We start from the raw sequence: 27,001 nt of genomic DNA, 5'->3' as shown, positions 1-27,001 counted from the left end.
GAGAGGAAGGGAGGCAGCAGCGGGAGGAGCAGCAGTCACACTAACCTGGTAGCCATTAGGGACCGGCGCGCCGCGGAGCAGCCAGGAATTCATTCATTCATTCGTGCACTCGCGCGTGGCGGGGCAGCGCAGGGGGGGCCGGCGGGGGGGGGGCGGGGGGCGCTCACCTCCCGCACCATCCCAGAGCCCTGCCCGAGGGAAAGGGGGGGGGCGGGGGTGCCCGGGGCCGCTCAGGGGCACGCGGAGCCCCCTCTCCCAGCGGCCTGGCACGCCGCTCGGGCTCCTGCCATGGCTCAGCCGCTCTCCTCCCCCAGCCCCACGCCGTGTGCGCGGCCGCCCCCCACCCCACCCCCACCCTCACCCTTTCACACACGCGGCTGCACGCGCACACACACGCGCACGCGCACGCACGCAGCCCGTGGGCTGCCCCTTTACATAATGCAACCCCCTCCGCGGCTTCACCAGCCCCCAGACACGCGGGGCGGGGGGGCTCCTGCCATCCCCCCCAAGGCCCCCCGGGTATACCTGTCACTCCTACATGCTGCCCGTAAAGTTGGGCAAAGCCTACCGGTTAAGGTCCGACAGGCTGGGAGGAAGAAAAAAAAAAATAACCATACTCATCCTCCCTGTGTGCACGCTGGACCATTCCTACGTGGGGGAGAAAGTTTCAAAACCTGTAAACATGTCAATACAAGAACAGCCTGGAAAAACAAAACCTAATTAACTGGTAAGGTGGATTATCTAAACTGAATGAAACACTGTGAGGACACACTCATTCAGAATTAAGGTGACCTCAACTCAGCTGAGCTTACTTCATCTAGGAAGCTAATTTGGTTTCATTTTTCATGCCCATCCATGCGTGAACAGGCCTGGGATTTTTAAAGAAACGTCACCAAGCCAAGTTTACAAGCCTCCAGTAGCATTAGTACTCAGTGCTTCTTTGGGGGATGTACAGACCACCATAACCCCACACGCCTGCTCATAGACAGCTTTATGCTAGAATAACAAGGGTTTCAGTCCCTCTCAAGCGCTCTCACAGTACAATATATATTACATAGGCTGAAGGATGAAAAAGAAGAGAGCAAAACAATCAGCTAGCCTGCATTTTTCCTTCCAGTATATGAAATAGGGCCTTATCTGTCCAAGGAAATAGTGTAGAACTTGATGTGAACACCCTTGATCTGAAGCACAAGCGTCCACATGTGGAAGTACTCTGGGTTATCTTAGGGCTTTAAATGTGAAATAAATTTCTAGCGGAAACAAGCCTTAAAGAGTACCCAGAGAAGCTCCTGTACCAGTGTGGCTACAGTAGTTTAAAAATTTACACTGTGTATCACTTCTGTGCCTCAGCAGTCTCCAGTCTACATTCACATCGCCCACCTCAGGTGTTTATTTTCAGAGTCCCCTGCGGTATCAACTGAGCCAGGCAGGCAGCTCCAGAGCATGATTCAGAGCGTACCTGAGTGAGGAGGCTGACTACAGCCACCTTCAGACGCTGCGAATGACCCCCTCGGGGACTTACTGCTCCCCACTGATAACAGAAGGTGCTGTGCCTGAAGTGATGGAAATGCTCGTCACTCCACGTTTTGCTTTCTTTTGTTGCGTTTTACCCATTCCATACACAGGGCTGACCATTTTCTCTTCTCCTAAGAATCAGTCACAGCTTTCAATGCTAACGTCCCAAAAGAGCATCTCTCCAAAAGGCTGATTATGCATCATTTCGCTATAATCACAATCAGTGGGAGCAGGAGGTGCTCTGCTCTTAAGAATCAGTGCTCCAGCAGGCTCACACCACCATGCATTTCAAATGCTGCACATGATTTTAAATTGAAAATGCTATCACCATACACGCTTTTATCTGGATAGTACAACTGCACCATCACCCTTTTCATATTACTCAAAGAATACACAGAGATGTACACGGGTTTACTGTGTATATTACCACCATTCAATAAATGCATTGCCCCATTAAGAGATCCATCAGCTTGATGTCAATTTGTGATGTCTATCTTGTGACCAAGCTTCCTTTTTCACCTTCTCTGTTTAGATGCTTATGATTGGCAGCACCATAAAACACACCAGCTTTCATCCCAAACATGAACTTGGCACCTGAAATCTAATTTCACAGAAACAAACCTGGTTTTTAGTCCTCTCATTCCATTAGCGCACATTTGTTCAGGTTTTGCTCTCAAGGTTTCCTCTGCAATCATGGGAGAAACTTCTATCAAAACGAGAACGTTTCTTACGTCGTTACACTTTTACAAGTATTGGAGATTTACAAAGGGTACCAAGCAAAATTAATCCAAAGCACAATCACAAGAGCTGACAATAATATTTGTCGCTTCACTCAGTAACATCTGACTATGGGTTTTAGATCTGCAAGTCCCCGTAAGGATGGAGTATTCTAGCTAAGTGGAAACGCACAGTCTCTAACAGGAAAAGTTGTAAAGGCAAGTAACAACTGGCAGTGAGGAGTTCGGGCCAAATCCCACACGATCTTGTCCTCCCACATATTGACCTTCTACCAACACAGAATTCTCTTAATTTTGCAATGCCTTCTCCTCAAAAGTTTATTTTTCAATCCATTGGACCACATTTCAGTGTTTATGGGTAAATCTAGTGTGTTTTGCAACTGGAGAAATCTGCATGCAGTAGTCCTGTGTGCCTCACCAAAAACATTGGAGCAGCACAAACCTAGGCATGACCAAGAACACAGCAAAATCTCATTATCCAGTCCGAGCAGCAGAGCCACTGTAACTTGCACCTTGACTTTTTATTTTCACATGACCATTACAAGTTTCAAGTGCTTACAAAAGTTCATGAACTGGTGAATTTCCGAACATGTTTGAAGAAAATGGCATGTAACATACAAACTTTCCTACTCCCTGTGTCCAACACAATGGTACCTCCGCATCTGAGGATGGCAATTCCCACTGAAACGCTATGTCTAGGACTGTCTCTAGTTTCAACTCGTGAACAACGTAGCTAAATGTCTGGACAGGGTTCAGACAAGAGCGATGAACAATAAAGGCAGTGGCACTCAATCCACTCACCACAGACTGGAGGTCGAGGAATGGCAAGCTTTAAACTGGTGTTCCAGGTGAGCATTTGATAATACTGGGTAAAAGGTGAAAGTGCAACAGTACCAAGTGCCGAAAGCTGAAGCCTGACAAATTCTGACTAGACAAGAGAGATGCATTTTCGGAACTAAACAAAACTAACCCCTGGAACTAATTCAAGGTTAGATCATCCACCTGCAGCAAACAATATTACACAAGGTACTGTTCTGTACCTCAAACCAGAATCAGTTCAGGCAAGTCTTATACCTTGCATTTGACAGGACTTAAAAGAGATATCTGAATGGTCCCATTTCGTTTTACAGTCTATGAAACTTTCAGTGTTTTTTTTTTCTTATGGCTTTCAAAGATGTATGAAAATAGCTGGAAGTGTGATTCTCAGCCTCTACAAATTTTAGGATGCTTTGTCTAAATGACTGTCAAGGTTTGAAGGAGATAGTATTTTTCAGTGTTCACATGAGAGGCACACTTACCCAAAGGCTCTGGCAAAATTCAGTATAATGGCTACTTCAGATTCAGAACCATGGAGAACATGCAAAGGCTCAAAGCAGGTCATGAAGTGGTAGGATAGACTCAACACGTGACTTTAAAACCTACCCACTCTTCAGACTGTCAGGAGAGAAGATGAATCAAACGGAAGTTCTGCTTCCAAGAGCGCTGTAAGAGCAGTAGTAAAAATGCAAGACTTACTTCGAGAAAAGCTTCTTAGGCTTATCTGGGATGGCGTGCAAGAGGCAAAGTTATGGGTAATTTGAAAAATTACGTAACGCCTCAATAGCTTTACAAACTTCAGCAGACCGGCAAAATTCAACCCAGAACTCTCAGAAGAGCAAATACTCTCATTACATTTCTGGGTCTGTGCAGCGCCCTTCATGTCACTACAAACAGCTTGTTTCATGATGATAGTACTGGGATAATACTGCACTGAGAAGACGACCTTTAGGCGCCCTTAAGGAAGCTCTTCTGAACATAAAGCTACCAGTTCCTGGTTTTGTTCAAGAGCTGCAGAACCCATTTTATGTCGACTGGGTTTACTTGCACGTATGTCTCTCAGCCCTCCCTGGTACTGATGTTAAAAGAATCAGGACAAGCACTAGGGCATTATCTCATGTATGAAGGACAGCTTTAGGAGGGCTCAACTGCTGAGCTATTCACGGCACGACATGGTCACACCCCGAATGCCACAGGGACTACCAAGCCCTACAGAAAGGTGAACAGTCATTCACCACAAGCACCCGCCCAGGGATGCTCTAATTCAGAGCATGCCTATCTGTGGCAGGCCCTTCGCGTTCGCGCAGACAGTGCCAGGCGTACCTTTGCTGCCTGCCGGACTGAGCTGTGCCACAGACCCAGCCGTAACACAAGCATACTCATACATATTGCATCTCTCAGGTGAGAGGAAATAATGCACTGTTCAAGAAATTAAAGACCGGGACTGATGACAGATACACACGGGACAGTCCAGTGCCTCAACGCCCAGGTCTACGGAGCAACAAGTGGGTTTGAGATAAACTCTATATGCAGGTAGAGCAACCTTACCCCCCCGTAAGCCACACCGGTGATACAGCAGCAAGCAGCAGTCTTTAGAAGTGTCTGCAAATGGCTGGGAACAATGAGCACCTGGATTTGAAACCACATAAAGTTTCTCATTTCCCCTTCCCTGAAAAATTCTTTGTCCACTTTTAATAGGATCTTTTTTGAAAACGGAAAGCCGTTGAGACAGTTATTCCCCAACATCTCTACTTTCCAGCTGAGTTCAGAACAGAACCAGGGGACACTAAGACTTACATAGCACTTCTGGCCATGTCTTCAGAAAGACTATCAGGAATGTCAAGAAAGCATGTCCTCAGGGAAAAGTCAGTGTAGTGCTACAACCTCAAGATCTGCAAGTAGGATTAGCATTAGTGGGTAACTGACGCATCTGGGTGGTAATTAGTATTTTCCACGCGTTCATTTTTTTTTTCGCTCGTACCATTGCTGGAGCACAGAAGGTGCTTTTCTCCTAAACACTCTCTTTGGCCATGAACGTACGGACTCAGCTTTTGAACGCGCAGCATAGTACAGAGCGAGTTCTCTGGCTGGGACATGTGGTCCTGTTTGCTAGCCCGTGCTCAGACCATGGAACACCCTTCCAGCCCCTGGCGTACAAAATGGGTGCTACTCTTTAAACCCCACCACATTCTCACCCTATTAAGCAATAAGAAGCACTGCCAAAACTCTTCCTCCTCCCTCACAGAAAATGGTCTCCTAGACAGGTACCAGATGAAGCAAAAATCTTTTTAGAGCCCTCTGAACTGACAATGGCATTTTCATGGAGCACGGAGCAAGATACAGTAGCTGCTACATTCCTACAGTAGTGGGGGATGGAGGATGGAGGAGGCAGGCAATCATGTGCTCAAAGGCATGGGGAGGAAGAGGGGGAGGCGGGGAACAAGGAGAGAGAGAACAAAGTGTCAACATCTTAACTGGGACACACAAAGAGCCAGTTCTTAATAAGAACTTAATCCAGGATTAACAAGAGGTCAGCTACCTCTGCAAGGAGACTGCACTAAAAGGAGCTAATTAGCTCTCCTTAATTGCACAAATGAAACCACACAGAATTAAAGACATTCACAAGTAGCAGATCCCACCTCGCCTAGGAAACTGAGCCCTACCTGTTGTCCTCAACGCCACGCTGAAACAATCAGCACGTGGAAAAACAAAAGCAGAAAAGGTGAAGTGATGTGAGGAAAGAGGCTGCGGGGAGTTAGGCTCAGCATCGCCAAGTGAAGTGTCCGAGGGACAGCTGGAGCCTTCACACAGGACAAGCGTGTTTTGCATGGCCAGTACCTTTCTAGACAGTTTCTTCAGCAACTGCTGTCATCACATGTGGAACTGCCCAAGATTCTGAAAGCTATCACTTTCATAAACGGTTTTATCCATGAGGCTATGGAATGCAGTTTTAGCCCTCTTTAATTCAGCCTGACTGCTGACAGTGAGGAGAAGGACAGCACAAGGGGAACCCGTCGGTTTTGCTCTGTAGGCCCCACTCTGCCCTGTAGGCTGAGACCAACAGAATCACATCCCAACATGGTGTGCACGCACTGCATCCTGGTCCGGATAAGCAGAGAGCTCAAAGCAAAAGCATCATGGATCATGGACAGGTAATAGCTCCTGGCCTGGAAACAACCAGCTTGGGATGATGCAGTGAAAAAGGCTGGCTGAGCTGACCTCCCACAAGCTCTCTGTCTTGAATTCCTAATCATATATTACGAAGACACTTACATATCCTTAAGTCCCCTGCTGACTTCCACTTAAAACTAAATCCATCTCCTTTTTTTTCCTCTGAAACCATTAGATGCTCTGTTCTACTGCACTGATGATAAGCTGGTGCGTATTTTACGCCAGAAGCACTTGCGCTGCACTGACAGATAACGTATACAGCAGTCAGCGTACTTGAAAATGAAGATTAACAAGCACATCAGTAACACTAACAGCTGTCTCTGAGATCAAGCACTAATAAAAGTAACGCCCATTTTTATTTGTTTTATAGCACTGTGCTGAGGGCTGGGCAGCTTGCGGCCAGCCGGGGCCCTCACCCTGAGAAGCGTACAGTGCAAGACCTCAGCTGTGCAGGGAAAGGCATGATGAGGCTGCACTAATTTCAAACCCTACACAATCCACGGAGCCACCTTCAAGCATTAGGGTCTGAATGCAGCCCAGCTGCGAGATCTCAGTGCCCAGTTTAAGAGAGGATGAAGAGAAAAGCAAAACAACAGGTTGACCAGGGGAAAACTACCACACTCACAAAGACAAATAACAACAGAAACGGGTGATCACCCATTAATTACAGGTCCCTGTGGAATCCTTACAGTACTGCCTCCATTATCTATGCATATTCCTTTTCTTATCCCTTCAGGACAAGGGTAAAATATCGTGCCATTGTGCTTCCAGTTACATTGAGAAGATAGCCACCAGGGGACAAGCAGCAGCAAAATTTCACCTCAAACCCAACACAAACAAATTATGTTCTTTGGATACCACTCTGAAGATGAGAAAGCCACATTCCGCCCCCCCCCCCCCCGCTCCCAGTAATTGAGCAGCAACCCTCATATACGCTGCTCCTATGCAAGCTCAGCACAAAGACAGAATTCCCTGACATCTGGATAAAGCTTCAATGGCCGCCATTGGAGAGAGCAAAATGCACATCGGCTGCTCGGTGCCAGGGGCTGCAGCCGCTCTCCTGGTACAGACATGCCCCGCTCCTTCAATCCCCTCCACCACCGCCACCACCACCCCTCCGTTCCCTACTCCACACTGTACTGAGCTGGAACAGCTCAGACCTGTGAGTAGATTTTTGAAGAGAAGGATGAGGAAAAGGACCCTAAAAGGGTCCGATCTCTTTCTCTAGCACTGGCTGGTGCAGCGTGGGCTTCTGTGTCCTATAATCCAGTTACAGTAATGCCTGCTTCTCCACTCCTCTGGACTGTTCCGATCTTTTTATTCCAACCAAAATCAGCCTCCTAAAGCCTTCCCCAAAGCACTACCCCAATCTCTACCTTCAGCCTCCTCCTGAGCCACCTCCGATTTCCAAGCCCGATACCCGTTCACACACACTGGATTCATCCCCACTCTCACCGACTGACTTTCTTCACCTTGCTTGACCTTTCTTCCAGGATGGTCTCAGATTCCTGTAATCTGCTGGGCTCACCCAGAGACTCACTAACACTCAAGAGCTACTACTCAGTCCAGCCCCTGCTCCCACGAAGACAGAACATTGCTCCATAAGAATCTTGCTCAGCTTCTCCCCCCACACCCCCGTACCTTCCACCACCTTTCTCAGCCAAACCCTGCGTGTCCGGGTCGCAGCCCCGCACTGCGCCAGGGCATCCTTTTTCCTGCGGAACTGCCTGACCTCACAATGCACGCAGGAACACAAAAGAACCTGCACCCACAGGAAGGAGTCCTCCTGCCTGCCTGGGAGATGGAAAATGAAGAGCTAAATGATCGCATCGCCACCTGTTACCACATCGCATTTCCTGGGGCGCAGCTGCGTGTCCTCCCTGCTCCTCTGCTCTCCGATTCCGAAACCACCATTTAAACTGCAGACAGAAGCAATTCTGCGGGGGGAGAGATCATTAAACCATTCAAGAATCTTACTGCTCCGATGCATTTTATGCTTTCAAAAGTAGTTGACAAAAAGATTCCCTGCTCTGATAACAGCTTGGCATGGCAGAAACAAAGCCGCCTTTGCAACTTGCTACCCAGCTCTGGCATCTGAACTGGCTGCTGCCCACTGGAAAGAAAAGCACCCACTGTCTCTTTAAGAATGCCCTGGAGCCCACATCACTGGAGCTCAGTTAACCCTGCCTGCTCCTCACTCCATCCACTGACGACAGCTGTAAAATTTCAGGACGACTTCTCCTCTCCTGCTCTTACCCACCTGTCTACTGCCCTGGTACAGCCTCTCCATGTTGTTGCACATCCCTGGCATCCCGAACATTTTTGCAGGGGCACTTTAGAAGAGTTTTATTAAATATCCCTCTATTCCCCACTGTAAAAAACCACCAGGGAGTACTTCCGTGATGACAAAGGAGCAGAACAGTCAGCATGGACCTAAGCATCCCAGTTACCCCAGGATTCAACTTCCTTACTCCCACAAAGCACTCTGACAACTCAGTCATTTCTGCAAACATACTGACTCCTCATCTGGCTGAGCTAGAGGGACTCTGCACCCTTCTCTAAACCTTATCAGACACAACACAAACCGTCTAACCTCCCTCATACAACAGCAGGCAGCACAGCCAGCAACAGGAGAAATATTTGACATCACACGGGTTATTTCCAAATATAAACCCTTTGAAAGGCCATCTTCTACAGAGAGGTTATAAAATGGAGAAGGTAGCAATGTGACTCATATTGAAAGTGTATATAAAAACACATACAAAAACCTGTCTCACAAGAAAAATAAACAGAGACTGTGACGGATTCTCTTCTGGGTAAAGCATGAAGAACATTAGCTTGACTTTGTACCTACTCCAAACAGGTATAATGCAGAAAACACAAAGTCATGCCCAGCAATTCAAAGAATTGAGAAAGCAAGAAAGCAGCAGAGCTCAGTAGTGTGCATGCAGGGTACGAGCACAAAGCAAATTAGACATGTTCTTGCAAAATGATACAGGAGCAGGAAAGGCTAACGTGATTCAGAGCTGCACAGTCTGATCAATCATACCTCATGGAAGGTGATGAAATATTTGCTCTGGATGATCAGTTCATCTCTATCAGGAACTTTATTATAAGGGTGCCATATAACCACAGATATATTTTTATAGAGCAGTAAGTTCAAAAGAAAGCAACAAAAACATCACACTATTCACGAAGCTTATTTATGGGGGGGGGGGGGGGGGGGAAAGACCAAAACAAAAAACCTCAAAGGGCAAACAAAGTAGTCAACAAATATTCAAAGAATGTAAATATCAAAGAGAAACAGAAGTCGTATTAAAAGGTTATATAACAACGAGCAATGTGATAATATTGAGGGAAACAATTAGGCTGAAGTCAAATACTTGCAGTCAAGAGCACAAGAGAAATGGTATAAAGCCATTCACTTGTCATGTTTATAAACAACATTAGGTAACCATTAGTAAAAACAAAACAGGGAACTGTCCCACATTGGCAGGTGCATGGATCAATGCCAGAATTCCACCATTATTTTTTCTGTCTCCAGTTCTGCTTTCTGTAACTTTCAGCCCCAATATATACTTTATATATTAATATATAAAGCCCCAAAATATATACCCCAATTTTCAGCTGCCCAGTCCAACAATTTTTGGGGGGTTTTTTTTGCTGCTGTTTGCTAGCAATGCAAGACTCTCTAAAGGTTTGCATTTGGTTGGTGTTACAGCTCTTTGAGCATTACAATTTAGGTAATTGGTTTGACTTACTGTATTTTTGTTCCCAAAAACTCCAAGAAAAACATATCCACATGATTTTGAGTTTCACATGGGAAATCTTGCAAAGCGACATCTAAATCATCTGAAGTTCTTGATTTGGGCTGTGATCCTTGAAAGAACAAATGTCCTTATAGCAATTCTGGTATTTCCAAATATGAGCAAGACATAGCTTGCTGTGGGGCAATTGCATGGATTCAGCTTGTGACTTTGGACAAGTCACCTATGAGGCGTACAGGGGATATGGCTGGCCGGTTTGCATTTCTGATGCTAGCTCTTACATCAATGCAGGCTGTTCCCTTTAAAGAACTGTTTTAAGCTGTAACAAGTTTTTGCTCAACTAAGCCAAGATTCCAGTAGGGGAGTTTTCTAGTATACCTCTATTAATAAACACGTTAAAAGTAAAAATGGCTGTAATCTCCGTGTGCCTCATCTACAAACCAAGACCAACACCACTTCCACCACCAATACTAGGTAGGATGTAAGCCCTTCAGGATACAACCTATTACTGGACACACCTGAAAATCTCCCAGCACAGCAAGGCCCTTCTTCTAGGGCCTCTCTCACTGTAAAACAGCACTGTCTTAGAAACGGATCCATTTCAAAAATCAGTTGTGCTATCACCTGTCTTTGAAACAGAAACTCAGAAGAATCAATGGGGAACCTATTCTTCCCGTTAGAAAGGTTGGAAAAATAACATAACAGGCATTCAAAGCAATGATGTACTTTTGCTGCCTTGAACCAGCCACTGAATACTGCTCAGATTCTCTAAGCTCCAACCCCTAGACACATCCCTTCTTTCATAGCCTACAGCTAAGCAACAGTTTGCCTCCCAAACCTCATTCCTAAAATGTCCATCAGATTGAAGGCCACCACATAAGTACACCATTTTTTAATAATTGACAGCTCTGAAAAAAATAAATTCCAGTTTTGAGGGCTGCACAGCCACAACCCAATCTCCTCATGAGCAGAGGGCACTTTTTTCAGACCTCTGTAGCTGCTTTATTTCTATTCCTACAGCATCAGAAATACCCTGAAATTACAGCTCTTAATTTTCCACCAGCTTTCTAAAATGCCTCCGTTTCCAGTGCAAACCTTTTGGTTCACAGCACTTCACATGTCATCACCATACACGTAAGGTATGAGACCTTCCAACCGACTTCTCTGGAATCCTCAGACCTTGCCATCTCTTCCTCCTATCATTTAACACAGCCTCGTTTGCTTAGTATTTTATTAAAGGAACTATTCTAGTTAGAGAGCTGTTCTCACACTAAAGAGAAACAAGTCGTCCTTCCTCCCCCACCTTACAGCTAATCTGGTCCCTTATATTATGTGCATATATGGACAGTTTTTTCTGTTAGCAAATCTTTGCTTCTCCTGAATATACACCTCCCTTCTTCCCCCCCCCCCCCCCCCAAGTCTTCCTCATGCAACTCCTTTTCTCCTCCATTTTCCTTCTTCCAGTTCCAAGGCCTGAAATTAGGTGCGGTCAAGCCACATTCTTCCAAACCTGGTATTCCAAGTGGTTTGAAAATGATTCAAAATATATACCCTAAATATATACCTACCCCTCCCACCAAAAAAAAAAAAAAAAGCCACCAACAAAACCCCCAAATTCCTCCTCCTCTGCTGCTCTGCCATACACATAGAGTGGTTGTGATGCTGTCAAATGAGAACGGCAGCATTTTACATCTTCTGTTAGCTGAAAGAACGCAGAGATCTACCCCCAGGTCACCTGGCTGTAACCACAGAGAGCATTCTGTCCACGAAAAACAGTTACAGAGAATAAACCACCAGAAAATATAAAAAGTATAATCAGCAGCACAAACCTAAAGCTGGCCAGACGTAAAACTTTAGTAAAGGAGAAGCTCAGAGAACATTCCACCATCTTGTATTCAACATGTGGCTCTGCAAGAGCATATGAGAGTTAGCGAAGGAAAAGAAAAGCTACTGATTTGTGTGCAGCATTTGTTTTGGTCTCTCCATTTCCTGAACTTCAATATTTTATACTTCAATGCTATTATTGCTATTATATCTCAATTTATATAATTTACTTTCACCGGATTCAAAGTACTGAAATTAGCAGTTACCATTCATAGTAAGTATCAATTATAATAATAATAAGGGGAGTCTGCCATTAAGATGCACTTTCTACCCAGGACTGAAATCAGAGGCATGCAAGAGAAGATACAAGCATAAACACAGCAGCTGCCTAATCAACCGAAGGAATGCCACTAACTAGTTTAGAATAAAGAGCAAAGAAAAGTCCTGTTCCTAAGAGGAATTTCAGTTGGCAAATGTGATTAAGCAGAAGAGATGTTGACCAGGACACAAGCGATTCTTGCATAACGTGCCACAAGACCTCTGATGGCAACATTTGGCCTTAACCATGCCCACTTGCTGAGCAGAATCGCCTTGATCAAGAAGAAACTTTTAAGTATACGAGTGTTTCCATTTAGTTCAATGGAACTATTAACACACAGAGGGTGAATCACATGCTTACAAACTGCGGAACAGTGTTCAGTGCGCCCTTTTCTAGCACTTGTCATGTGTAAGTATCAAACTGCTTCAGTCAGAGCGCACACAAGGGGAGGAGGAAGAGACAAATGGTATGCCTCATTTTGCAGACTGGGAAACTGGGCAGAGGCAAGATAATGATAACAACTGGTCAATGACAGATCCAGGCACAAAACTGGCCCCTCGCGACTTCCAACTGCGACAGCCAGGACCTTGCTTCTCGTCTGAAGGGACCACGCAGTTAAACGGCACACAACAGTCTCAGCTCCACGTGTTAGCTTTGAAAGAGAGAAATAGTACCTGCTAAATTTTATCCACAGTCTCCTGAGAAATTTTCCTCTTTCCATGCTTTTTCCTTCTGCATATGAGAGGGAAAGAATCTCCAGAGAACCTCACTGCAGCCTCATTCTTCTCAACTGAAGGCCCTGAGCAAATAATGGCTGCAGAATTCCAGAACCGTTCCAAGCAGTTTGCCCTTCACTTGACATTTATGAGGCTGCTGAAGGACTAGAGAGAGAGCAAGGTGATTTTACCATCCGATAAGCAGAAAAGGCAATTTTAAAGCAAAACAAATTATTAGGATTCAATTAGCCAAAATAATCTGCAGCCCAAGGAGAGATCTGAAGGAGAGATTCTGCGTGTTGGCAGCAAACGCTGCACAGCACAGCATCTTCATGGTGTAAGTCAAAGAACTCTTCTGTCTAGTTGCCCTCAGAGAGGTTTTAATAAGCACATACATACCAGAGAATGAAATGGTATTTGTTTATCCAATTTTAAATCAAAAGTTGATGTCAAAAGCATACCACGTAACAAACAAAAAACACGAAAGGGGTACTTCTGCCAGTCTATCATCATACAGAGCTACACCAAGTCAAATCTCAGACCAAGGGCTTCATAATGACTCGGTTTTTCTCCAACTAGTCTCCTTCCACTGTGTTGTTTTTTTTTAAAACTGAAATAGTCACTTCACTTGTACTTTATACCATACTGCCACTGAAGGTATTAATTCAGCACAGCCGCATGCAGTCCAGGACAAAAACTAGTAACGAGCTGCTCTTGGTTCTATTTCTGGCTGTGTGACTACAAGTACAGTCCAGCCAAGTGAATTGCCTCAAAACTTTTCCCTGACATTAGTGGACTTGGATTAGGCCCCTAACTGCTTACTATCACTTCTCACTACTGAAAAGCCCAGATAAATTAGCACAAAACCTGCTACTTACAACTTCACTGTACTACAGAACCATTAACAAAATAAATCTACCAATACTGCTCAACGTTGTTCTTCAGGTCACCTTACACAACATCATAATGTTTCTTCCTGTTGAGAGAGAAAGGATAGAAACTGTATTTCACGGACAGAAGTTCAGTCAAAATGTTCAGAATATTCTGGGTGCAGGGAGAGATGAGCAACCTATTAATATGGTTTCCTCTTCCTACCGCATCGGCAGCAAACGGGAACGTTCTGATTCCTAAAATCCATTTGCAGAATTTATAAGAAGCGAAAGCCTCTTCCTTCCAAAATGCTAGAACCGTATTTATATGTATGTGGGTCATCTCTGATGGTTTTTAGCGGAGGATTATCAGCACTTATTTTTTCCTTTTGAATAAAAAGCACAAAGAAGAAAGATGTAGACGCAGAAGAATCGATGAAGGCAGAGGTGAAAAAAACCCACTGAAACATAACATTTTAACCTCTAACGTGAAGGTCAAACTACACAACACGCACAACAGCACAATTATGTAACTCCAAAGGAACTATTCAGCTGGCCTTCTCCAAAAAAGTGAGGAAAAATTGATTTGGAAATTCATCTTTCATTCACAACGCAATAGAACAAAGTTCATTTTCACTGCACAGGGTACCTATTTAAGTCTCTGCAGTATCAATATGAAATTGAAAGTGATTTAAACGCCTTCATCTTTTCTCTATGTAATAAGGAGGCAAGAAGCCCAAACACCCACGTTTGTCACCTTTTTGTATTACAGCAAGTACTAATTCTCTACAACTGAGGGCTGAATGCATTTCTCCTGTCTCTTTTTCACTAACCTGTTATTTTAGACTTCAAGTAAGTTGCAAGACTAGACCGTAAGGACGGAGCTGTGCAGGACTGGTGTGATAGCTTACGAACCCCCCTCCTCTTACATACTCCTGGCCCTGAGACACTGACAAACCAATTGGAAGAGCAGATGTCGTTAGCCTGGTCTAGATACAAAGAACTTCTGAAGTGGCAGCCTTGCAACATGCATAACTGAAACTGCCTAATGTTAATCTTCACTGCTCCCTGACATCAAACAACTTCTAATTTTAGCTCTGCTGTTCTGTAACCCTACCTAGTTCCCATCCCACCCCCACAACTATAGAATAGATCCTTCCTTCAGATAAGTAGGGTGTTGGAACATTGAGAGGTTTTTTTCTCACCCACAGGCACTAGCAGAAAAATGAATTAGAGATTTTATTTTTAGGTAGAGCCTTTGGCCCTTATTTTCTCTGTAGGTTCCATATAGCAGGTTCTGTAGCTCAGAACTATTCCAATCAACAAATCAGCACAAGCAATTCAGAAGGAACTGCATAAGAAGGAAAATCAGATGAGCAGAGTTTTGTTCGGTACCCCATTTACAGGACATCAAGTTCAGCTACCAGTTTGCTTTTGTCCCTGAAAGACTCTTCTGTCATTTGATTCTGAATTTGCATAGAAGATCCAAATTATTTCCCATCTATGCTGGATTACAAGCGCTTCAAAACTCCTGAACAAGGGAAAGCGCTAACGGCAAGCAGCACTGCCTGAGGTTTGAGGGGAGGGCAAGCCTGCCTGCCCTGCTGTTGTAGTTTCTGCCTTTCTGAAATTTAAAGCTCGGGGCTTGGCTCGTGATAGTCCCTAAGGATCTATGAGATAACGGTGATGTAAGACTGGAAGCAAAAGTTCTCTCCCACAGTACCACGCCACAATGTAAAAACATATGCAATGGTATTAAAGTATGACACTGTGACCTGAACGTGGCCTCTTAAACCAAGATACCAGGCCCTGCTGAGACAAACGTATGCGGTCGTACAACAACTACGTACCAGGGGACTGCAGTACCGTTTCTGATAGCAGGGTGCTGTAACAGCATGGTGCTGCACTAGTGCATCAGGACCTCGCGTCGTGATACAATACAGTCACGTTTTGATGTCATAAAGCTATAATGGTTACACAGCAGGATTCTGCTGTACTGCAGTGTACTGTGACCACCTAATGACTCCATGGTATGCAGCTATGCTGTGATATGATACCAGATGGTGATGAGATCATTTTGGGCAGAATTAGGTGGCGTACTGCAAAAACGCATGACATCGTATTAGAGATCAGCACATTGCCTTGCGCCAAAACAAGCTTGGGCTGAGACTCAGAGGTGGCCAGAGGTTCCCCGGTAAAACACACTACATTATTGTGTGCAGTCTAACAGCACGAAATGAATGGGTGGTCTAAAATCGGGCAAAAGGAAGTCGTCTTCCTAACGGTCAGAGTGGGCTGCTCCTGCTGACAGCATTCTGTCCCTGTGCTACTGCCCTTCCTGGTACAGAAAGAAATCATGTGTCTTTCTGAGAACAGCTCCATAAGGAAATCTGCATTAACCCCAGAAGTGCCATCTAGAACTGGAGTCACCACTTCTATAGCAAGGACCAAAAGGTCTGCTCGTATACCACGCGTTTGACACGGTTCTATCTTCAGCCAAATACTAACCCTGCAAAACCATTTCACTGCAAATATTGGAGGCTGTGTAACCCAACCAAGTCTGACAAAGAGCAAAGAACAGGGAACTCTCTATTCTGTACTTAGATCTACGCTCCTCTAGAACCACGCCAATCAGCCCAGTGGTGACAAATGCATATACTCAGGGAAGAGACAGGATTTGAAACAACATCCTTAACTCACCCTTCTGTGCCTAGATATTGCAGCACAATTAAATAAGTAAAACTGCCTATAAACATCCTAGAGAGGGAACAGAGTAACTACTGCAAAGCTCCAAAATGCTGCACGCTTTTATTAATTAAAGAAAGCAATCAGAACAATTGACTTGTTTCTCTTGGGGATTCGGGGAAAGATTCAGGAGTGGATGCTGAAGAGGTAGCCCAAGCAGGGCTTGGTCAGCACTCTTCAAGTGTTTCCAGGAGAGCCAGAGGAACCCGTCAGGACCTTTACCGCACTCCCCACCAGACCACAGGCAGCCAGGACAGCACAGTTCCCCTAGGACCCTGCCAGGAGCCCGAGGAGGAGAAAACTCAAGAGGGAGAGCGTCACCTACTGAAGCACCACTGGCATTTCATCCCGCACAGGAGTCTTCTTCCTGCGTCCCCGCATCCAGCTCCTGAACCCAGCAGCCTCACTTGCTTAGCTCTCAAGCCTGACAAAATTGCCATGCTGGCTTCGACCTTAATTGTGATAAATGGTGTGATAGAACCGGGTATGCAAAAGCTCTCCAGTGACACAATTAACAAAAACACCCAGTGTTGCCCATGGATGGGTACAGAAATGAATGCAGTGGGGTGCCATGTTATTGCAGATACACATGATCACGGCATTTATAACACATGCTTTGCTCTCCTGGTAGTACGCTAAGCTATTATGCAACTCATCAGCCCAACTGCATACCACATAGAGCAGCAAATCAGTACAAGAGTTGAGTGTTATATATATCTATATATATATAAAAAAGTAAAGAGAGAAAAAAATAGTGTGGAAGATTTTCAAATGCTAATGGCTACATCGTTTCTACAGTCTATGTTGCACAGCGCCATGTATGCATAGGAAAATTTCAGAGGCTCTCAGTGTAATTAAATAAGACAAAATTACAGAAATTAGAAAAAGAGATGACCTATTGAATCATCCCTGGCTCTAGTCAGTCCCCTGGGGCCCAGTACAAGATGCTTCCTAATGCTGTGCTGTAGTGCTTTCATTTTTTACACAGGGGGAAAAAAAAAGCGGCAATAAATAAAACAACAAACGAGGAATAACTTCACTGCTCTCTCACACTTTACAGGCAAGGATCTCAAAGTACGAAATTCATATTGATGCAAAACAGCACACTTGAGAGGAAGGCTGTTATTTCTATGATTATTTCCTTTTTCGTTACAGAAAAAAGGGATTAAGAATCAGGCCTTCACGTTGCTCTTGTCATCCACTTTGCAATTTCAATCCAAATTACAAAGCCACATTCCACTATTAACTATGGAACTGTTCCCATCTGATAAAGTTCTGATTAAATCAATTCCACCACAGTAATTCAAAGACTATTCCAGCTAAGTAGCTCTGACATACCGTAGATTTAGAATAGTTTTGATATACTTGAGATTTTATATAAATCTTTGTTGGCCAAGTTTATATTAGGTAACTGCATCCATGTATATTACATACATACATACTTACCTACCCATATAAAACACGAACTTAACCAACAAAAATATTTATGTGCAAACGTTTTAGATACACATGCAGCCTTGTTGATCGACTTTCACCCACACATTTTCTTTCACTACCCACTTGTCCAAACCTGGAGAGATTTCCCCAAAAACACCCAGCACCGATCAAAGAATTAATGAACGCTTTTAGTACCTTCCAGGAAGCTGTTAGTCCTCTCGACTCCCAACTCTTAACACATTATTACAGAAACATACCAACAAGGTGCGTCCCCAAAAGCAGCTATTTAAAGGACAAGCTGAGCAGGAGCCATTGCACGCACATCAGATTCAACACATTTTCTCCACCTCGCTTCAGAAAAAAAAAACCGCACACGCTTATTTTCTCTGCCGGCAAATAGATACCAAGTCCAGACACTCACGTGTGCGGGTGTTATGCGTGTGCACACAGATGCAAATTCATGCACAACCATAGCGAAAGCTGGGAAGCGGAGGCGAAGGGGTGGCGGCAGCAGGGAGGAAGATGCAGCCAGACCAGAGGGAGGCTCACGGCATCACAGTCCTGATGCAGAGATGCCCGGACGAGAACGGCCCGCCGTCGCATCCACCCCCGATGCCCTCCCCAGCGGCTGCCCCCCGCCGCAGCCCGGCTCTGCCCCCGGCAGCCCGCACAGATGTCCCCCCGGCGCTGCTGCAGCGGCCCCGGCTTTGCGGCGCAGGCACCGGCCAACTTAGCGGAGCGCATCCCTTGGCCGCGCCGGCCCCGCCGCCTCCCCCCGCCGGCAGCGCCGCAGCGGGGCCGGCGAAGAGACACGGTTCGGGAAACGGGGTGGTCGCGTCGCCCCCCGCGCCCCAACGCTCCGCTTACCAGGCGAGCTTGAACCCTTTCATTAGTACAGTCACGATAATCCGGTGCCCGTGTCCTTGTCTGCCCACTGACAGCTCCAGAGGTCCCAGGACATATTGGAGGAGACCCGGCCGGCGAGCGTCCCCCGGGGAGCGCCGAGCCCCATGCACAGAGCCCCCCGCGCCGGGGCACGGCCGCCTCCCGCCCCGGGCGCCCCCCCAGCCCCCCGCCGAGAGGCACAGGGCTCCCCGCACTAGCAGCGCCAGGGGCTGAGCCGCCCCGCTCTCTGCTGAGCATGTGCAGCACGGGCAGGACAGCGCGGCGCGCAGCATGCCATGGCAGCCCTGCGCCCGCCGCGCCGCCCCGCGGGGCTCCCCCCGGGCCCGGCCCCGCTGCCCGCCCAGCTCCCCCCGGGCCCGGCTCCCCCCGGGCCCGGCTCCCCCCGGCCGCAGCCGAGGGAAGGCGCCTTCCGCGGCCCGGCCCGTCAGGGCACTCGGCGCCGGCCCCCCCTGCGCTTCACGAACCCCCGCCCCGACCGCAGAGCCCCGGGCGGGCGGGGGGGCAGCGGCTGCCGGCAGCCAGGGGAGGGCTCGGGGCCGCGGGCACAGTCCTGCGCCGGAGGCAACGCGGGGGGCGAGTACCTTACGGCACCCGGTGCCAGCAGCGGCCCAGGCAGCAGAGGGGGCTCGTCCCTACTCGTTACTTCCCACCCCTCGGCCACGACCCCTTCCCCCGCACCACATCGTACAGCTTTTCAGTACCGCTGCACGCAGAGGGCTGGGGCAGGGGCAAGGCCGGACCAGGAGGGGGAAAGAAGTGCCAGTTACTGCATCACCCCCACCCCCCCTTTCCTGCAATACACCGCACTTTTCCTGGGATTTATTCTGTTTACTTTGCAGTATCTAAAGACAGCTCCACAGCAGAGTGGTTAGGCAGCATGGCAGTATATTCGAAATAATCTACAGTTTGACTACTTCCCAGTAAAGGATCATCTAAACAACTCCAAGAAGTGAAGCTTCGGAGGGTCCAAGGGTGAACACAAACCCTACAGCAATCCAGCAGTTTCGGGGTGGTAGAACAAAGGCGGCAGTCAGTTATAAAAAGATGTTACTAATCTTGAAGGGGGGTGGGGGGTGGCATGGCTCTTTTGCCATTTGCTTGCACCCAAACACACACCTCCACCCCACTGACCGCAGCTGATGTCTTCAAGGGGAACGATACAAAAATGTTGACCTGTAAAATCATCACCTGAATTCCGTTCGCCTCTCAGTGGACAGGAGAGTGCTGGGGACGCTACTTCAGAGTCTCTGCTCTGGTTTACAAAGTTTTTGTGACATTTGTCCTCATCACCTGAAGAAACATTGAGACTGTGATGCCCACATCCTCTTTGGGAAGTAACAGACACATGCTTCTCCACTTTCCTATTTTGCTTAATAAAGGCACCAGATCTTTTTGCTAATTCTCCCAAACCCTGAACAGATGGACAGAAGCAAAGATCCAGTTCTAAATTCAGCAGAAAATGACTTTTGTAGGGCTTTGGTAATTCCAGGACAAGTGAAAGGAAATAGGATCATGGCAGCAGGGCTGAAGTTTCAGAAACTGCGCAAGTAACCCTGAAACATCTTTCTGGGGAGTGAAGTCACAAAGGGAGAACTCTGGCTCAGTGACAACTCCCTCCAAATAGCTTCCCAAACACTTGTGACATGTGGCAGTCTTTGCTTCGTTATTAAATACCATCATGCTTGGAGCGGGTGCCGCAGAAGGAAGTGACTAGTGTGAGTCGGCATCCTGTGTAGAACTGTCTTCCACTCCGTTTGTGAAGGAAAGTGATGGACCGTACCCTGCAGGAGCCCCATGCTAGGCACATCATGGAACATGAATCATTTCCAACATAAACTTTGCAACACACCTTTTTGTTTCTTTCTAGACAAAAAGTATTAGCCATAAAGCTGGGCACACTCATTTTGACATGACAATCAGTATGGGAAACATTCGCACTCAAATCTGGCCCCACGTAATCCCAGATTCAGCCCTCATTAAGCCCAACCTGTATCAGATGCCTGGCTTGGACTCAGCTTTCCTCCATGAGATGCTTTTTATCTGTGGCCTGCAGGTTGTCAAAAAGGGAAGCAAATCACAATGCTGCAAAATGGGTCAGGAGACCTGCAAGCTTGGCAAATCTGGGACAGACTAATGCTGCAGAGTCACATGTTTAGAAATCAAAGCTCAGGCAAGAAAGGTATTAAGAGATAAGCAGTCATGTACTTTTTTTTTTTTTTAAGTAACATGAGGGTTAGGAAATTATCAATGGAGATAGGACACTTAGAAGAAGAAAGTGTCTGTTTGTCTGTTTAAGCATTTGGCTGCCAGGTGCAGCCACCTCTGCCACAGTTCAGCTGGATCTGCTCTCTGAAACCCTTGCAGCAGGAGCCTTGGTGAAGGGACTGTGGGTCACACACCATCTTCAGTGAACCCCAAGCAGGTGACCCACCGCCACTGCTATTTACAGTCTCAATTCGACACTGACTTGACTGGTCCATCTGTGTCAGCTAATACTGCACAGGCAAGCCCTTCCCTTTTTCTCCATCCTTTGCACATGACCACTCCGGGGGGGGGGGGGGGGGGGAATAAAAAAGGTATTTAAATTTTAATAACAAAAGAGCATATGTAGATATCAAGAGGAATAGGCTATGCACAGCCACCCTGTCCACCTCCACAGTGCTAAGAATACCTAGAAGTCACACACAACCTGAATTACGCTAATTTATCTACCTACTCCATCCCAAGCAGCCATCCCACAAAACAGAAAAATGGGAAAAAAGAAAAAAGCACACTCATAACTATGGCTAGAGACACAAGCCCATTTATGGCTCTGCTACAGACCTGTTTTGAAAATGGGTAAGCCCTATAATCCACGGTTTTTCACTCACCTGTGGAACTATCTGTCGTAAGAAAACTTTCTGTACATGGTTGTAATAATCATCAACAATATGTTGTTTTGGATTGTATAAATGTCCAACATAGGTGACAAATGATCCTTGATTATCATGTTTTGCATGAAAAAGACCTTTCCCAAGCCACTGTTATTTTGGTAAAAATTCCTTTATTTTTCCATATGAATAGTAAAAAATAGCAAAAATAGTAATAAAAAGGTAAGTATCAGTTTCCCTTTTAGTTTGTTTTCATGGAACATGAAAACAAGCATAGTCATTGAAAACAGTAAAAGATTTCTGAGAGCAGGTGTCTTTTTGGCCAACATCAACAATCACAAAATCCTGAAAACACCACAATAATACTGTCTCCTTTATGTCTCACCTACCATGGCCTCCCCTCCCTTGCCTAACCAAAATCTCTGAATTAAACAGCAGCAATGAAACATACAGAGGTGCCCTTTGCTTCTGCTGAGAGAGGCAGTAATCTCCAGAGTACAAATGCTGAACTAGAGCACCAGGATCATCAACCAAGTTCAGGGTGCCTACAGCTTCTGTAACCCACCTCCCAGTCAACGCCAGCCCTTCCTCCCCCACCCACATACCTCTCGCCATACAGGATGCTGCAGGTGTGACTCTCGTGGCTCTGTTTATTGCCACCTCTGTGCCCATATCAAAACTGCATCTTTGGCCTCTCCCTAAACAACACACTTCTCCCTACACCTGCTCCTACTGCCTTCTCTCTTTCCCTTCTTTATTTTAAATCCCTCCTCCATCAGCTATTTCATAACTTTTGTTGACTGCCTTCACAATCTCTCAGCGTTGTGTTCTGTTCTCAGCTCCCTTCCATCTCACAGTCATCAGATCACCTTCTCCCCACCCTCAACCCAATATTTTTCTTATTATTTCTTCCTATACCAATCTCTTCTTTGTAGTAGCTTGTATCTGACCTATTTAGAGCCACAGGTATGTTTGCACCAAAAACCACCCTTCATACAAGGATGTTAGATCAGGTGTTCCTAATTTTCCCTTCTAGCCATATAATCTGTAAGTCAAAGAATTTGCCTATTGCGATGCCATTTTGATTGTTTGGGAAAGAGACCTCCTTTTTTAATTGCAAAAAAATTAGGTTCATTATTTGCTAAGTATAAACAATTAATAATAGTAAGACAAGTTTACATTGTGTCTGTTGCCCCACCTCATCCCGTCACTCCCCCCTGGCAAAATTCTCATAAACTTCAAAAGGATTAAACAAGATAATTTGGATCCTGGCCTGCTGCCAGTAACTTTTTGAATACTTCTAGTCCAGAGCAAGAATACCATGAATACAGCCTCCCTTGTAGCTTCTGGTTGCTTCCACTGCCAGCCAGGATGAGGAAGTCATACAGCACACGCACTAAAAACAGCAACAAAGTCAAAACCATGCAGAACTTTCTCAAACTGAAGAAAGACTTGGATATCGTGAGCGGCAGAAAAAAGGAGTTAGAAAAAGAGGCCGGATGTTTTCCTGACCTAAAATGACAAACTGCCAAGGCCACATGGATTTAAAAAAAAAAAAGTTAGGGCTGCAATACACAAAACCAGAGTTACTTTTTCTTTTCTGACCTCCAACTTGGAGGAAAGAAATTCTAAATGGTACTGTCCAGATGACAACAGTGCTTTATACGCCCTCTGCACAGGCAAGAACATCTGTACCAAGTGACAGACTAATGCATTAGGTCTTGGTTTTCTCTTGCATTCTGGTCAGATGGCAAGAAACAGGTAGTTGATACACAGCCACCTCCCTTGTCAGGGTCTGGGTGAAGCTGGAAGCAGAGAGGCAACTACAGAAATTAAGTCATGTAACAGTGTTTAATATTTAGCACTATTCTATTCACATACCAGCTATTTTGCATCCTGCTGTCCTTTTCCCCTTACACATACTTCACCAAGCAATCCCAGCCTGAGCAACTGCTATCTAATAAAAGCCAAGGAAATAGTCCTTCTGCAGTACTGTAAATAGGCAGTCATCATTCCCATTACAGCTCATAAGTGAAACACATTTCCTTCAAGATGGAACAAGTAAATCGGGTGCTTCAATATCTACCCCTACCCTCACCCTGAAAGGTCTGAGGGCTTTCCACGTGCGTACTTGCAGTACAGAGAACAAGAACTTTTCAATGTCAGGGGAATGAAAATCAGCTCACTGATTTATGTTCCTCATTTCCACTAGATGATTACCTGGAAAGTGATTCATGCTTTCCCAGGAAGCAGTCTAGCTTCACATTGTCCCAATGTATTATTTCTTTTCTCCTTGGCACTGAGCAAGAAGCAGGGACAAAACAGGGTTCCTGCTTTCAGTGGAGAACCATGTAAGCAAAGTTGTGAGGTGACACAGCACCATGTCATGATCCCAAATCAAAGTGCCCCAGAGCATACAGGGGACAACCCGGTCTCCAATTCCATCAACAGTTCTGAAAAGCTTCAGCATGAGGATGACTGATTACCCCGAGATCAACACCACAGACTGCAAAATAGTAAAAGCTGCACTCTATTTTCAGTGTGCTAAATACAGGGCCATTCTTTGGCACATCAGGAAATGCCACTTCTTGAGATACCCTGAAAGGTGCCCCAGCAGAAAAGGAAGCAACAGTGCAACACAATGGAGGGAGAGCAGCCATGGAAGTAACATCCTGGTATTACATCCCATGGCCACTTTTGGCATCATCTCAGGCTGAGAAAATAAATCTGTTAAACCTTCTCAGAAGTTTGCTGCTAGCTCAGGCTAACCCTAACAGAAGTAAAATGAATAGCATCCCTTGGAGGCACCAAAGCAACCATAGCAGGGGTAACTAACCCAAAGTCAGAAAAGAAAAACAGACCATGGAAGAACATTTGGGTTTCAGCAAAGAACAGGGGACTAAACATCAGCACTTGCCATGGTGTAAGGCCAAATAAACCTGTATATGTTCCAGTAATATTTACATCGTAACTAATTTTGAAGATATATCCATTTTAGAATGTTCAAACTAGACTAAATTTTTCACTCAAGATACTTTCCTGAAAAGATAATTAGGTTTCCCATACATTCACACTAAAATGCTGCTTCAACACTGTAGATCATGTTTTCCTGCAATTAAAACCAAGAAACTACAAAAAACAGGTACAGACAAAAAGAGTTAAGGTGATTTTCTTGGTTTTGTTTTTGAAAATGTGTTTTTCAACACAGAAAAGCTAGAGTCCACCAAAATGCCACAACAGCTATAACTGAAATAGTGTCATTTACAGTTGACTCCAATGCCAGTGGCCCTTCAGCATTCCCAGTGGTGATTTTTTTTTTTTCAAGCGCTACAGCTGTTAAGCGGGTTTGCAGTGACAAGCAGTTGAAACTTGAGCAAACCCGGTAGTGAGGATGATTTCCTCTTTATAGAGCAACATTTAGCCAGAAGTAATTCATACAATTTATTGACCTACACTACATTCTCAAAACCTGCACTGACATGCAACCCAGTTCCAGGGCAAAACAGGGCAGCTGTTCACCACCATTCACCCAGGCTTCTGGGAAGTGGAACTGGAAAGTATACAGTGTTTAGCAGAAACAACTGTGAGAAGGAAAAACTCACACTCCACTTGAATTCTAGCAGATATGTAAGAATAATCTGTTAGCACCACAGGGGCTGGGTTTTTTTTAAATCACAGACTCCTACCCCCAGGTAGAACAGTTACCTCCTGGAACGCAGCGTGCCATATTGCCATGCTAGAGCATCCAGTTCAGTGCAAGCTCAAAAGCTGGAGTTTTATAACTACTAATGCTATATCCCACTCTTTGCAAGCCATGGCTCTTTTCAACCATGCTTAATTTCAGACCCTGCTGAGGTAAAAGCACAAGATACACTTTGCAGACACATCGCCTGCACTTTACGAGGGTTCTGATGCCAAGGGAAGTCACACTGGTGGCAGGCTCGTGCTAGAACACAAACAGTTTGCTATGAAGACGTGATCAGTGGTCCCTGCCAGGAGATACAACCATTCAATGGTGAGGGAGTCTCGGGCCTCCCAGGTCCCACCAAACCATGCTGAAGCCATTGCTACCGCACGAGTCTATCTGGATCCATCTACAGTTCCATTCCCACAGATTTCCAGCCCGCCAGCCCCCAGGAAAGCAGAGCCTACAACCCGGTAAAAGCAAGCAGCAGCACAGGCAACAGAGAAACCTCGCAGAAAAGGGCGGATGCATCTCTAAGCTTGAATTATTTTCTCACTCGGCACTCCCCCGAGATCCTTTCCAAAAAAAAAAAAAAAGAAACGAAGCTGCCAAAAGGCATTTCTCCTCGCACAACATTGCCCAGGAGCGGGAAGCCTGCCCCTAAAGCACCCTCTACCGTCAGTCATACAGCACCAAAGCCGGCTCCTGCCAGCACCCCGGCTCCCCCCCCCCCCCCCCCCCCCCCCCCGCACCTCCAAACCGCCACCGAGAGCAATGCAGTCCCCCTTCCCTCGCCCACCCACCCCCGACCTTCCCTAGAGCATCAACAGTCCAAGGTTTTCCCAAACCTTCCCAAAAAAGCAACACAGAGACTGTGGCCATGACATAAGTTCCTCCCGCAACCTAAATCCCACCATCAACCCCAGTACTAGTACCACTCCCAGCATCAGGAGAAAGTAAAAAGGTTGACAGACAAAATAAGAAGTTGCCAAGCGAAACCACTTACGCACAGTGAGGCCGGCAGCATTTCCATCCTACCTTTGCTGTCGCCATATCAGACGTCTCCATGTTTTCTGCTTGGCCTATTAGTAAACAAGAGTGTTGAAGGAGAAGGGAGGAAAGAGAAAGGGAAAGTCAAAAGAGGATGAAGAAGAAGAGAAACAACTTGACAGGAGGCTGAGAACAATAAAGTCATCACTTAGGAGCTAGTCCCGAGCTTTCCCTCCTGACCCCAGAGACAGGCAGATAAAGCATCTCAAGCAGGTTGTCCCAGCTGGAATCTGGCACAGGACCCAAGTCATTGCCACCCCCTACACACTTCTCCCCCCTGCCACCACCCAAAAGTCTAGTAAGATGCTGAGTAACAGAGAGGACCCTCTGCCCAGCTTCCTGCTGAAGTCTGTAGGAGCAAGCAAGCAACCCATCTTCTGGACATGCTGCTCTTTCTCCCTCTTGCTTTATGGAAAGGGAGAGTGACACAACCAACCCCCCAGACAGGTACGTCAGGAATCAGGGAAAAGAAAGAAATCAAGTGGGTTCTGGGCAGTGCACAGGTACAGGAGGGATGATCAGACAAGAGGAGGATGGAAGTAGGGGAAGAAGAGGCAGCTTCTAAAAGGAAAGT

The 27,001-nt window shown here is 46.0% G+C and overlaps 1 protein-coding gene across 12 annotated transcripts in view; it reads right to left on the bottom strand.

The window, feature by feature from the left end:
- Positions 1-27,001, bottom strand: part of GRAMD1B (GRAM domain containing 1B) — a 141,661-nt gene that overhangs the window by 48,546 nt on the left and 66,114 nt on the right. Inside the window, exon 1 of one of the 12 annotated variants that reach the window (XM_055819259.1) lies at positions 26,416-26,445. The exons of 6 other annotated variants lie outside the window; for them this stretch is intronic. Coding sequence is in view for 3 of the 6 variants with exons in the window: in XM_055819252.1 (XP_055675227.1) it covers positions 18,784-18,806 (23 nt within the window). In the remaining 3 variants the exon portion in view is untranslated. Of the gene's footprint in view, positions 1-45; positions 328-7,615; positions 7,639-7,880; positions 7,900-8,075; positions 8,185-18,783; positions 18,958-26,415; positions 26,446-27,001 lie in introns of those variants that run through there. 5 more of the 12 variants (XM_055819252.1, XM_055819254.1, XM_055819258.1 and 2 more) reach the window with 5 other exon arrangements.

The sequence above is a fragment of the Falco peregrinus genome, chromosome 15 (genome assembly GCF_023634155.1).
Source record: "Falco peregrinus isolate bFalPer1 chromosome 15, bFalPer1.pri, whole genome shotgun sequence".
Lineage (NCBI taxonomy): Eukaryota > Metazoa > Chordata > Aves > Falconiformes > Falconidae > Falco > Falco peregrinus.
Note: the sequence above shows the minus strand (reverse complement) of the source record. Positions and strands in the feature narration are given on the sequence as shown.